Source organism: Ranitomeya variabilis, chromosome 8 (genome assembly GCF_051348905.1).
Source record: "Ranitomeya variabilis isolate aRanVar5 chromosome 8, aRanVar5.hap1, whole genome shotgun sequence".
NCBI classification, from domain to species: Eukaryota; Metazoa; Chordata; class Amphibia; order Anura; family Dendrobatidae; genus Ranitomeya; species Ranitomeya variabilis.
The window spans coordinates 12297929-12312091 of NC_135239.1; the positions used below are offsets into that span (position 1 = coordinate 12297929).

Genomic DNA, 14163 nt, shown 5'->3' on the forward strand with positions numbered 1-14163 from the left:
GTTACCACTATGCTTTACTGCGGCCGATGTGTTACCACTATGCTTTACTGCGGCCGATGTGTTACCACGATGCTACACTGTGGGCGACGTGTTACTACGATGCTGCACTACGGCCGATGTGTTATCACGATGCAACATTGTGGTTGATATGTTACCATGATGATGTACTGCGGTCGATGTGTTACCACGATGCTGTACTGCGGTCGATGTGTTACCACAATGCTACACTGCGGCCAATGTGTTACCACGATGCTGTACTGCGGTCGATGTGTTACCACGATGCTGTACTGCGGTCGATATGTTACCACGATGCTGTACTGCGGTCGATATGTTACCATGATGCTGTACTGCGGTCGATATGTTACCACGATGCTGTACTGCGGTCGATGTGTTACCACGATGCTGTACTGCGGTCGATATGTTACCACGATGCTGTACTGCGGTCGATATGTTACCACGATGCTGTACTGCGGTCGATGTGTTACCACGATGTTATACTGCAGTCGATATGTTACCACGATGCTGTACTGCGGTCGATATGTTACCACGATGCTGTACTGCGGTCGATGTGTTACCACGATGTTATACTGCGGTCGATATGTTACCACGATGCTGTACTGCGGTCGATATGTTACCACGATGCTGTACTGCGGTCGATATGTTACCACGATGCTGTACTGCGGTCGATGTGTTACCACGATGCTGTACTGCGGTCGATGTGTTACCACGATGCTGTACTGCGGTCGATATGTTACCACGATGCTGTACTGCGGTCGATATGTTACCACGATACTACACTGCGGTCGATATGTTACCACGATGCTGCACTGCGGTCGATATGTTACCACGATGCTGTACTGCGGTCGATGTGTTACCACGATGCTGTACTGCGGTCGATATGTTACCACGATGCTGTACTGCGGTCGATATGTTACCACGATGCTGTACTGCGGTCGATATGTTACCACGATGCTGTACTGCGGTCGATGTGTTACCACGATGCTGTACTGCGGTCGATGTGTTACCACGATGTTATACTGCGGTCGATATGTTACCACGATGCTGTACTGCGGTCGATATGTTACCACGATGCTGTACTGCGGTCGATATGTTACCACGATGCTGTACTGCGGTCGATGTGTTACCACGATGCTGTACTGCGGTCGATGTGTTACCACGATGCTGTACTGCGGTCGATATGTTACCACGATGCTGTACTGCGGTCGATATGTTACCACGATACTACACTGCGGTCGATATGTTACCACGATGCTGCACTGCGGTCGATATGTTACCACGATGCTGTACTGCGGTCGATGTGTTACCACGATGCTGTACTGCGGTCGATATGTTACCACGATGCTGTACTGCGGTCGATATGTTACCACGATGCTGTACTGCGGTCGATATGTTACCACGATACTACACTGCGGTCGATATGTTACCACGATGCTGTACTGCGGTCGATGTGTTGCCACGATGCTGTACTGCGGTCGATGTGTTGCCACGATGCTGCTGTACTGCGGTCGATGTGTTACCACGATGCTGTACTGCGGTCGATATGTTACCACGATGCTGTACTATGGTCGATATGTTACCACGATGCTGCTGTACTGCGGTCGATGTGTTACCACGATGCTGCACTGCGGTCGATATGTTACCACGATGCTGTACTGCGGTCGATATGTTACCACGATGCTGTACTGCGGTCGATGTGTTACCACGATGCTGTACTGCGGTCGATGTGTTACCACGATGCTGTACTGCGGTCGATATGTTACCACGACGCTGTACTATGGTCGATATGTTAGCACGATGCTGTACTGCGGTCAATATGTTACCACGATGTTACACTGCAGCCGGCGTGTTACAATGATGCTGTACTGCGGCTGATTTACCATACAGACAAGTGCTCTCCAATCTTTGGCTCTCCAGGCGTTATAAAACTACAACTCCCACTATCACATTGATAAAGAAAGAGAAAGTAATGTGATACAGCTCCCCAGTCCAGTGGTGTAACGATCGCAGTATCAGGTGCACCAGAGTTTCTGGACCATACGGTACTAATGGACCCAAAAAGTTGATAACATTTCAGCCTAGAGTTACACTAGTATATAGCCATGAGTCGCCGGCCATGAGCAGAGGCTGTGTCCGCCGCAGTGCAGCATAGCCGCGGATTAAGGGTGGACCCACCCGGAACGCGCAGTTTCTTCACCACTGACTGCCGCACTCTGTATGGCCACAATCTGATGCATAACTGATCGCAGGGTTAATACCCAGCCAGAATTATAACCAAACTCATCCAATTATGACTGCACATTTTCGGAGAGTCCAATTCGGCAGACGAGAGCCGACACATACCTCTCGCCCCGTCACCGTCCCCTCGGGCCATTCTCCCACATCGTGGGGGAACTGCAAACAAGCAGAGCCCCTCAGTGCGGGGGGGGGGGGGGGGATATCATGTGACAGAGTTAACTCTTCTCCGTCCGGACACAGGTTGCCATGGTAACTGCTTTACTCCTCATCTCGCAGGTACTGTTAACAGACCTGCAGAATTTGGGAAGTTGCATGTTCTATAGTCAGTGCAAGTAGGAAAAAAAACCTAAAAAATAAATCCTTTAATCAGTTAATTAAACTTGAATTTTTAGACTAAAACAAGGCCAACTAGGCAGACATGTAAAAGGCTCCCGGTAAAAGGGAAAGTCGTAATTGATCTAAAATTAAATATCTAAGCAAGTGAAGCCTTAATAGTGCGGTGAATATTTCTATCCTAAAAATGAACATTGGTAAAGTCTGTGGTGCCTAAAAGGAATGCAAAATAAATCCCGTAATAACGGGAAGCGGGTGTTCACCACTATAAAGGCGACTGAAGGATTCAGTATTTTTAGAAGGCTTCTTTCACAATTCCGTCTTCCTCCACACGTCGAAATATGTCGGTTTGTGAAAAAACAGGATCCTGCAAATTTGTATGCAGGATCCAGTTTATTCCCAGTAGTAGCGACGTATGGGCACACGTTATGTCCGTCGTGCACTGGATCCTGTGCATTTTGGCGGACCGTCGTCTGCTCCTCCCCGGGATTTTAGACTTTAGCATTCCAGACAGCGGACCGTTGAAACACTGCATCCGCTGCCACTATTTCCCAAACGTCCGTCGGTACGTGGCGCCGACGCTTTGTGACGGCCGACTACCGACGGAGATGTGAAAGAAGCCTTAGTTCTGTGCCGTGTTTGCTATCGGCGACGTCACACCCGGCTCTGCTCCATCAGCCCGTGACGAGACATCCGTCCGCAATCTCAGATGCTTCATGACCAACTGTCCCAAATTCGGCGGGTCTGTTCCAAAGTTTTGGAAACAATGTTAGTAAATTTAGGCAAACTCTGAGCCAAAATGGCGAAGGGGGGATTGGAATAAAAACTCTAAAAGTGTGCGGCTCTGTTCAGTTTGGGAGCGCCCCCGGACGGTCCTCTGCATGGGACTTCAACATCATCAAATAATTGGCGCGCGTGCAGAATATACCCTCTGCACATGCGCTGGTCTCCAGACTCCTCTGGAAAGCCAGAAAGAACTAGTGCATGGACGTCCTGCACCATTTTTTCCATCTGTGAAGCCATGGCCCCTGGTTTATATCCTTCTCCCTGGACACAATATGGCTGTAGATGGAGGAACACGAGACGTCCATCTGTAACCTGGGATGAAACCCACTGTGCGGAGCTCGTCTTCTGTCTAGGAGACAGCAGAGTGGCGCCATGGCCTCTGGATCTAATGTCCTCCTCCCTTCACATAATGCATAGCCCAGTACTGTTCATGGTGGAGGAAACATCTTTGCACATCTTTTAGGATCGGCCTGGTAGATAAGACTCTGTACCCAGGAGGAGCCCACCATGCCACTCAGTGCTGTACAGACTACTCCTAGAGGGTCATGCAGATAGGACCACCTAGGAGGCCTGGGACCCTAGGAGTTTGCGCACTGTTTGACCATCCAGCACTGCCGCATCCACCGGCTGCTCAGAGACTAGTCCATGTTGGACGGCTCGGATGTCAATGAAGAACAGAACTAAACCCCTCTCCTTCTCCCCTTCTTGTGACATTGTCTCTCGATGAACCTCGGAGGACGGGATTTCTCCTCCCGGTCGCTCCTTTCTCATCCCCTTCCCCTGTCTGTACTGCCTGGTTAGGCGATTCACTTCAGTAATCTGCTGGAGTGATAGTGTAGCGGTAAGTGCAGTGTACGATAAGCGGTATTATTTATTGGACTCAGATGAAGTCTACTCCTATGTGTGAGCGTCCTCCTCCAGTAGGCGTACACTCCCGAAAATGAAGCACGGCAGAGCACACGCTCGGTATTATAGTCTATGGCCCCGGCAGCGCCTACATCCAAATTCTGTTTTGCAGAGAAGGGGCGAGGGTTTGGACACAAGCCCCCGATAATGGCACCGAGCGTGTACTAGACCCGATGTGAAAGCACCCTTAGACTATGTTTGTGTTTACCGACTGGTTGAAGCCATTTTATTAACAATTTCCCAGAGATAATTTGGCTGCAGGTGGAGGAGCACATGGCGCCCACTCATACATACAAGACTTCATTGTCCGGACTGTTTCTGCAGAAGAGACTCATACATGCGCAGTGAGGATGCCGTCAGACATCTCAGGGTGCGTTTTCCCTCTTCTGCACCCTTATTATATTGGAGGGAGGAGGACATGTAAATCTTTCAGAAATAGTAAGAAAATATTTACATTTCCTCATTTTAAGCCAAGTTACAAATGTAACAGACGATGGGAAACAAGTCTACTCGTCATGTCTAGATTCAGCCTTGGCAGGTGGGGCTGCAAAAATCATGACTACATTTCAGAATATAGGCTGAATATTCACACCGAAGCCAAGAACAGAGCCTCATCTGTCCGAATGTTTCCAGTGCTGGCTACATCAGTCCTTACTCCAGTCCTAAAAGTGTTTTGCAGCCATGTGTCAATTCTGCATGACAGACATACCTTATTGAGTTAATGAGACCCTCGTTAGGAACCTCCACTAATTAGCCTGAGAACAGAAGCTACAAAGTGTCTGAGTTAATAGAAGTGGGTCCACCAAACGTCAGGGCGGCCACAAAGTCCATCTCTAGCTCTGGAGGACCCTGCACATCCATGCAAGACACTGACAGCCCATTAAGGTGGATAACGAGGCTGTAATACTGACATTCTCCTGTGGGGGCAGTGCAGGAAATCAAAACACTTGCTGCAGGTGTGAAGAACACACATGATCTCTCGGGGGTTTCAGCAGATAATGATACTACACGTGTGCAGGAAGGAGAGTGGCAGACAACAACCCGATCAATTACCAAGGTGAATGGTAACACCTAAATGTGCACTTACTCCTACATTACCAAGGGGAATAATAGAGAAAAACACAAGAAAAACTAATCCGAATCTACATGAAGTGTACAATTATGGGAGGCGAAAGAGCAAAACTGTTCTTACCTGGTCGTCGAACGCTGCTGTGGCCTCGGCTCCTTCCCCGATGTCTACAATGAGGCTGAGGTCGAGCTCGCTGGGTCCTGTAGACAGAAGAAACATGGGGTCAATGTTGCAGCATTATTCATTGCACATAGTGGCGGTTTACACTCATTTATATGAAGGCACAGTCTAGTAAAAATGTTACCAATATAATCTATAATTGGGGAAAATAAGACCCCCACATACTGCAGTCACAACGTGCCCACGTAGTGTGTGAGTTCAGGTGGTCCAGCACCTACATAACTTCTTCCTTGTGTGATCTCCATTACATGTTATACAACAGGCGGTGCCTCTCCATGATTGTTTCAGACCCTCCTAATTAAAGGGAATCTGTCAGCAGTTTTTGCTATTTAATATGATGACAACATAATGTAGAGGCAGAGACCCTGATTCCAGGGATGTGTCACTTGCTGAGCAGCTTGCTGTAGTTTCAATACAATAAGCAGGAGATCATCACTGCAGGACTAGGTGTCACGTGCCAGGCAGTCCACTAATCTGTGTAACCCCGCCCCCACCACTGACTGGTAGCTTGCTGACAATGTGCAGTGGAAGCTGCCAATCAGGAATGTGGGTGGGGTTATACACAGCTCAACATTCTGAGCACCGCTATATCTACAACAGAAATTGTATCAAAACTGCAGCAAGCAGCCCAGTAAGTGACACATCCCCGGAATCAGGGTCTCAGCCCCTACATCATGCTGCTCTCAGATTCCATAGCAAAAACCTGGTGACAGATTCCCTTTAAATGTCAGGATACATTAAGCGTTGTTTTGTATTCTGCACCTTCCTCTTTGTCATCCCAGCAATGTCATCTAAGACAGTTGAGGAGTTCTCCAGCACAATCCCTAGGTTAGCATGAATGATTCATGGTCTCCATAATGAAGGTACCTAGAGTTGTGGGGAACCTGTGCTGAAGACGGCGAACCAGAGCAAAGCAGATGGGCCGACTGATAGATCTCTCTAGATAATGCCTGCAAACCTCTTTAGCAAAAAAAACTGGTGCAAAAACTTTTTCTAGTTCCTGAGCTCCGTCTTCTCCTCCACATCCTGCGCTGGATTAATACTTACCAGAATAAATTGGTTTTACAGCAAATGTTTTTGGTTTATTTTATCTCCCAATTTTTGGGTTTGCAAATCCATTCTATATAATTAGTCCAGCGCGATGATTAATTTCTAATTATTTTCCCCGCACGCACTCATTTCTCGCACAGTCGCTATTGGGAGGCTGATACCGTTATAAAGTAACAATTAGCGTCGCGTATGACGGATTCAGACAAGCGGGAAAACTTATTAACATTTATCAGATGCCAACGAGGCGACGCCGTCTGCCCAACAGGCCGCAGAGAAAACCAGAGCAATAAAAGGTGATCTCCATAATTATATCCTGCAATAAAGCACAGCAGGAGAACGCTCCACATACAGATGATACGTTCCATCGTCAGATCCGTGGTAAAGAGAAGCAGCGTGGGGGGTGCACAATGACGCCGTGCCATGATGTGTAGGGGCAGGACGCCGTCAGACTATACAACCAGGGCATCGCGTACTCCGGAGGACAAAACCAAAAGGAGACCCACGGGCACTGTGTAATGCTTCATTTCCCCTGCGGGGGTGCTGTAAAGAAAGTGAGCACTTATTACCAGGGCAATGGTCCTACTCCTAATGTTTGCATAGGGACCCTTCACCCTGCTCACCCCAACCTCAATAATTAATCTTTTCCTCTGGAGGACAACACATATCATGACGACTGAAGCTGCTCCCCAAAGTCATAAGAACCCCAAACCTATTCCTGGTGATCGCCCACTCCAGTCAAATACTGTCCACAGGGTCCACTCTGGTGGCTGCAGGGCCATGTGCCACCGATGGAGACCATGGGGCAGCCTGGAGGGAAAAGTGAACTTTTTTCACTAATCTCAGAAAAGCTCTTCTTCAATTCTAGCACTTTCTGCACTAAAGTATGATTCCAATCCCAGAGCCCGATCCTTCACACATGTAATATTATTTAATGACCTGATCTTTGACCTATGAGTCCATCATCTCTGGCCGTTGAGGACATCCTTCTCCTAGATGGTGCAGGCTTCTTACAATCCACCAGGTAAATTATTAATATAATGTGTCTGCCTTCTTACAGAGTAACTCCTAAGGAATCACGACTGTCCTCAGATGACACGATGGACCCCGAGGATCCAGGGAGGTCACGTCGATGCTGTTTTATTATCTTATAGTTGTTATAATAAAGCTTCTGCAATGAATCACCATCATGAACGGACCACAATCGATATACAAGGTCAGCGCCAGGCGGGAGCGCAGTCTGCGGAGAGCTCCGGGTCATTGAAGGATGGACCTCATTCATCACAACGTGAGTCCTCCACATCCTCAGAACCTCATCTACTCTTGTATTGTACACCAGAGCGGAGCCGTAAATGACCTGACATGTTGTCTGCTCTCGAAAACCAATTATTCTGCACTCTATTGGGAATTTTGGTCCTGTCCTGTATAACACAGGCAGCCATTGATGCAAATGGACACTGTGCAATGCTTCATTTCTCCTGCGGAGGCGCTGCAGGGAAACTGAACGCTTACTGCCTGGTTTCTTCATGGCTGATCAGTTGGTCAGAATAGAAAACATGTTATGATCAGCTCATTATCAACACACCTTTTTGGAAGGGATCGTCCTTACCAGGTTTTTACAGAATTTTAGATTAGGTGAATTTAATGAAATAGTGGAGTTCAGAATGGATAAAATACAACTAGGAACATTGGAAATACCCTCCCCGCCAGCAGCCCACAAACCGATGACCACTCGCTCCTTGATGGCCTCTACTTTCTTGTCTTGACAGATCAGAAATGGTTGGCAATGCTCTACCAGTCTAGCATTGGCGGCAGTGGGCAGTTCCAGTTAGTCGGGACCAGAAGGGACTGGGTAAGGGGGTCCCAATGCTGGTACTCCCACCGAACAGCAGAATTGGGCACTTTTAGAATAGAGCGTCGGTGCGACAGACGACCACCGCTCCATGCCGAGTGTTGGCTTTTCCGGCAGCTCTGTAGACACAGAATGGTGCAATGGTCGGTCGCACGCTCTGCCGCTACATTGTAACGAGGATATCAATGCCCGGTCTGCCATTCATTGTGGATACTAGTGGTCAGATCACTGATTACTTTCCTTGGACAATCCCTTGAAGCTTGTTGCAATTTTTTAGGTTTTTTTATTACTGAGTTTTGATGGTTTTAAAGGTCCCTCCGACCCCTATCCTCAGTGCATGCTGGGAGACCCCTATCCTCAGTGCATGCTGGGAGTTGTAGTTTAACAACAGGTGGAAGTGTCGCAGGTAGGTGACCAAGCGGAGGTTCATTTATTTATTCCATCATACAAATTGCCAGGAAAGGGTTAATGGAGCAATGTTCGTCTGGATTGTCGGTTTTCATGGTTGCTCCTGACAACCAAGGTTACAAACCTTCAGAGCTGAATACAAAAATCATAATGAAGATTTCACGTCCTGTGCGGTATCTCGCATTGTTCATGTGCTGCAGAAAGGATGTCATGGATGACGGAGCCGGCGATCAATGCCGCCAACCGGAGAGCGTCAGTAAAATGTCACAGAGTGATCTTCTCACAAGGACGTGTATCCAGCGCAAAGACGGCTTCACCTCCATGCCGGATTACTGGGCGTGCTGGAATGTGATCCAGGCTTTACTTGAGCACTACAAGTCCCAGGCTCACATGCTTGGATTACACTGCATTTGTCACTTTAGGTGACGTTTCAGAAAGAGTGCACATTAACAACACAAATTCTGACCATTATATGACTTGTATCCTACACTTTCCCGTAGTTTTCCCCTCTGCAGGCTCTACCTCCAAGTCTCTGATCTACCTGAGATTAGCTGTTATGAGATCTGCAAAATATCCAGACAGGAGAGCAGGAACCCCTCATGTCCATGCATACTATGTAGTATATATTTACAAGTGCAACACCATGAAGGACATTATACAGCAGTACTGAGCAGTGTCTCTGTGATTCCAGCACTGGAGTGAGATAAACACGTGTTACTAAAAAGCAGCATGAATGACAGTCTACTGCAGTACTGAGAACGTATCTGTGAATCCAGCACTAGAGTAAGGTAAACACGTACTAGCAAACATTAACATGGATGACATTATACTGCAGTACTGAGCTGTGTATCTGTGATTCCAGCACTGGAGTGAGATAAACACTTACTAGTAAAAAGCAGCATGAATGACAGTTTACTGCAGTACTGAGAAGTGTATCTGTGATTCCAGCACTAGAAGGAGATAAACACTTACTAGCAAACATCAACATGGATGACATTATACGGCAGTACTGAGCAGCGTATCTATGATACCAGCACTGAAGTGATAAAAACACTTACTTGTAAACAGCAGCATGGAGTACATTCTGCAGAAGCACTTAGCAGCGTGAATACAACACTGGAGTGGCATAAATACTTACTAGTAAACAGCAGCATGGAGTATATATAAGTATTGAGCAGTGTTTCTGTGAATCCAGAACTGGAGTGAGATAAACACTTACTAGTAAAAGCAGTATGGATGACAATATACTGCAGTACTGAGCGGTGTATCTGTGATTTCAGCACGGAAGTGATAAAAACACTTACTGGTAAACAGCAGAAAGGAGTACATTCTGCAGAAGCACTTATCACTGTGAATACAGCACTGGAATGAGATAAATACTTACTAGTAAGCAGCAGCATGGAGTATAGTATACAGAAGTACTGAGCAGTGTTTCTGTGAATCCAGAACTGGAGTGAGATAAACACTTACTAGTAAACAGCAGCATGGAGTACATTCTACGGCAATAGAAACACAGAATCTGGACTGTTATTAAATATATAAAAATGACAATAAAAAAGTGTTTTTGGGCGGTGGCTCACTCATGCATTGCCGTTATCAGCGCATCTTCCTCTTGCATCCCTGCTCCACTGCGCTGTTTATTTTGCAATGCACAAGTCAGTGCAGCACAGAGAGGCAGTGCGCTGTACAGTGGATGAATGCTATTAGACCATATGACACCAAACCTGACATTCTTCCCAAACGTCCCCTTCAAATAACAAAACAGATCCATGATTATTGATTCATAATATCATTTTACAGCAATTAATAAATCAATTAATTAATAAAATATTTGCAGTGGTAAACTAATTAGTCTGATTTACTCACCGGCTACAGGTTCCTTAACTGGAAATAACTTATTGTCAACGGCCGCACTGATGTCGAAGAAGACGTCTTCCTCGTCCCTGTCTGCGTCAAACTGGAAAGAAGCAGCGAGAGGAGACCATGAATTACAGCCGAGTGCGATTCTACGAAACTTTTGTTTCTTCATTTAATTCCTAATAAAAGTGAATATAAATGTAACGCTTCTGTTAGTGAATGGTAAAATGGCGCCTAAAACAAGCGACAACGCATCTCACAAAAAACAACCTTCTATAGTGACGTCTATGGGAACATTAAGGTTCGGCTGCTGTGACTGTGGGTGGGGAAAGGTGAAGGCTTCTTTGGTCGTCTGATCAAAAAATGACATTTATCAGTTACGAGGTCACTTTACGCCCAGTGCGGCCACCGCTGCGGCTCACTTGGTCTCTACAAGCAGGATGTTCCCCCAACTTACTTTCTGAAACTGGCATCTGGGAGGGCCGGAGAGCTGCCCCCCGAGTGCCGGAGAGCTGCCCCCCGAGTGCCGGAGAGCTGCCCCCCGAGTGCAGGAGAGCTGCCCCCCGAGTGCAGGAGAGCTGCCCCCCGAGTGCAGGAGAGCTGCCCCCCGAGTGCAGAGCGACCGATCACATCCACTTTACAGACTGCGTCCTATTCACACCCGTCTCCATTCATCACATGTCAATCTCTGCCCCCACAATTACAAGACGCCAGAAGAAACCCTGATGTTGGGATTCGGGAGCTTTGCTAGCGCCTCTCGGCATCTACATACAGAGGTTTCCTTTTTTCCAGGGGACTTGACAAGTACAAAAACTTGACTACAAAATGGAAAAAAAAAGAGCAGACGTAGAGGAAAAACGAACCACACACAATATTAATATCAGCCGGACCTGATCATTTCCTAATGTGCATGGAGGGATCTAACACTTCTACAATGCCAGATACGGGGGAACAGAAGATCCTCAGCAGAGAAAATCCTCCAGAGACAGGTCTACGTCTCCTCTCTGTATGTGGAACACATGTGTGGGTGTAGGGGCGCGTGGAAGGGTTCAGCCAACACCGGAGAAGACACAATCCAAAAAGTATCAGAAGTATGTAGGAGGAGGACAGAGGAGTCTGGAGGGAGGAGAACAGGAGTCTGGAGGGAGGAGGACAGAGGAGTCTGGAGGGAGGAGGACAGAGGAGTCTGGAGGGAGGAGAACAGGAGTCTGGAGGGAGGAGGACAGAGGAGTCTGGAGGGAGGAGGACAGAGGAGTCTGGAGGGAGGAGAACAGGAGTCTGGAGGGAGGAGTACACAGGAGCCTGGAGAGAGGAGGAGAACAGAGGAGTCTGGAGGGAGGAGTGCAGAAGAGTCTGGAGGGAGGAGGACAGAGGAGTCTGGAGGGAGGAGAACAGGAGTCTGGAGGGAGGAGCACAGAGGAGTCTGGAGAGAAGAGTACACAGGAGTCTGGAGAGAAGAGGACAGAGGAGTCTGGAGGGAGGAGAACAGGAGTCTGGAGGGAGGAGCACAGAGGAGTCTGGAGAGAAGAGTACACAGGAGTCTGGAGAGAAGAGGACAGAGGAGTCTGGTGGAAGGAGGAAGAGGACAGAGGAGTCTGGAGGGAGGAGTACAGAGGAGTTTGGAGGGAGGAGGACAGAGGAGTCTGGAGGGAGGAGGACACAGGAGCCTGGAGAGAGGAGAACAGAGGAGTCTGAAGGGAGGAGTGCAGAAGAGTCTGGAGGGAGGAGGACAGAGGAGCCTGGAGAGAAAAGGAGGACAGAGGAGTCTGGAGGGAGGAGGACAGAGGAGTCTGGAGAGTGGAGTACAGAGGAGTTTGGAGGGAGGAGGACACAGGAGCCTGGAGAGAGGAGAACAGAGGAGTCTGAAGGGAGGAGTGCAGAAGAGTCTGGAGGGAGGAGGACAGAGGAGCCTGGAGAGAAAAGGAGGACAGAGGAGTCTGGAGGGAGGAGGACAGAGGAGTCTGGAGAGAGGAGTACACAGGAGCCTGGAGAGAGGAGAACAGAGGAGTCTGAAGGGAGGAGTGCAGAAGAGTCTGGAGGGAGGAGGACAGAGGAGCCTGGAGAGAAGAGGAGGACAGAGGGGTCTGGAGGGAGGAGGACAGAGGAGCCTGGAGAGAAGAGGAGGACAGAGGGGTCTGGAAAGAGTAGGAGAAGAAGAGGAGTCTGGAGGGAGGAGTACACAGGAGCCTGGAGATAGGAGGAGGACAGCGGAGTCTGGAGGGAGGAGGACGAGGACAGAGGAATCTGGAGGGAAAAGGACACAGAAACGTGGAAAGAAGAGGACAGAGGAGTCTGGAGGGAGGAGGACAAAGGAGTCTAGAGGATGATATACCTGCCATGGATATTCCTTCCCTTTCTTTCCATGGAGATTTTACCTTAGTGTCAATGAAGAAAATCATGAAATTACCTGGAGTTAGGGATTGAATCTGTGCAGCGGCACAAGGATCGGGTGACACTTAATGGGAATTGCTGGTTCTCAGGAGGAATCATCAGATCTACATGACGTCGATAGAACTGGTGTCATCCAGGATTTCGCTACTTTGTTATGACGTACTCTGACAATGTAATAAGTTTCTTACGATGGGGAGAAGAGATGGCCGACAGCGATTGTATGTTCCTTTTCTATTTTCATATCATGTCCCTTATGAAGGATCATTATGAAGATAAGAAGCCTTCAGCCTGACTCCCCTAGAAATAACTCACCGAGCTCCGAGCGGATGAGGCCAAAACAGATGTGTCCATGTTCAGATCTTATGGTCTGACAGTCGGATACATTGTACTTATAGTGATACATTGTATCAGCGTGTAGCATTGCGTAGACTGGATACAACGGTAACAAACCTTGAGAAGTATTAGGCTATGTGCACACGATGCGGAATTGGTGCGGATCCGCAGCGGATTTTTCCGCGCAGAAAAGCTACAGTTCCGCACAGTGATTTACAGTACAATGTAAATCAACTGGAGAAAAAAAATCCGCATGAAAACCGCTGCGGAACAAAAGAAGTAGCGTGTCACTTCATTTGTGGGGAACTGCAGCGTTTCTGACCCCTTCCATAATAACAATCCGGAGGGGTAAAAAACGCAGAAAATCCGCGGCAAATCCGCACCTGCGGTTTCTGCCAGGAGATGCGGATTTTGTGCGGAAAATTCTGCACCCCAATCCGCAACGTGTGCACATAGTCTTAGGTCGCTAAAGGTTTTTAGCTTATGGCAAGAAGGACCCCTGCTGACACAGGGCCCCTATAGCTCTGCCCCTATAGCCTGAGTAAGACCTGGGATGTCACATTTTTGGAGTAAGGTCTCCTCTTTTCTCTGCATGCTTCTGGCTTGTCAGATAACTTAGGGCTATGGGATTGCCATCCTCTGGGTAAGGCTATATGAAGGCTATACACCCTAAATTCATTGTGTTTCTCATGGTTTTTATAGAACTTTATATGTTTTTTATGTGTGAAATGTGACGCACTCTATG

General features: G+C 47.9%; 1 protein-coding gene across 2 annotated transcripts in view; it reads right to left on the reverse strand.

Annotated features, from left to right (window-relative positions):
• Positions 1-14163, reverse strand: part of AK5 (adenylate kinase 5) — a 133541-nt gene that overhangs the window by 48164 nt on the left and 71214 nt on the right. For both annotated transcript variants that reach the window (XR_013218565.1, XM_077277557.1), the window contains exons 7-8: positions 10704-10794; positions 5474-5550 (exon numbers count right to left, since the gene is read on the reverse strand). Coding sequence is in view for 1 of the 2 variants with exons in the window: in XM_077277557.1 (XP_077133672.1) it covers positions 5474-5550; positions 10704-10794 (168 nt within the window). In the remaining variant the exon portion in view is untranslated. The remainder of the gene's footprint in view (positions 1-5473; positions 5551-10703; positions 10795-14163) is intronic.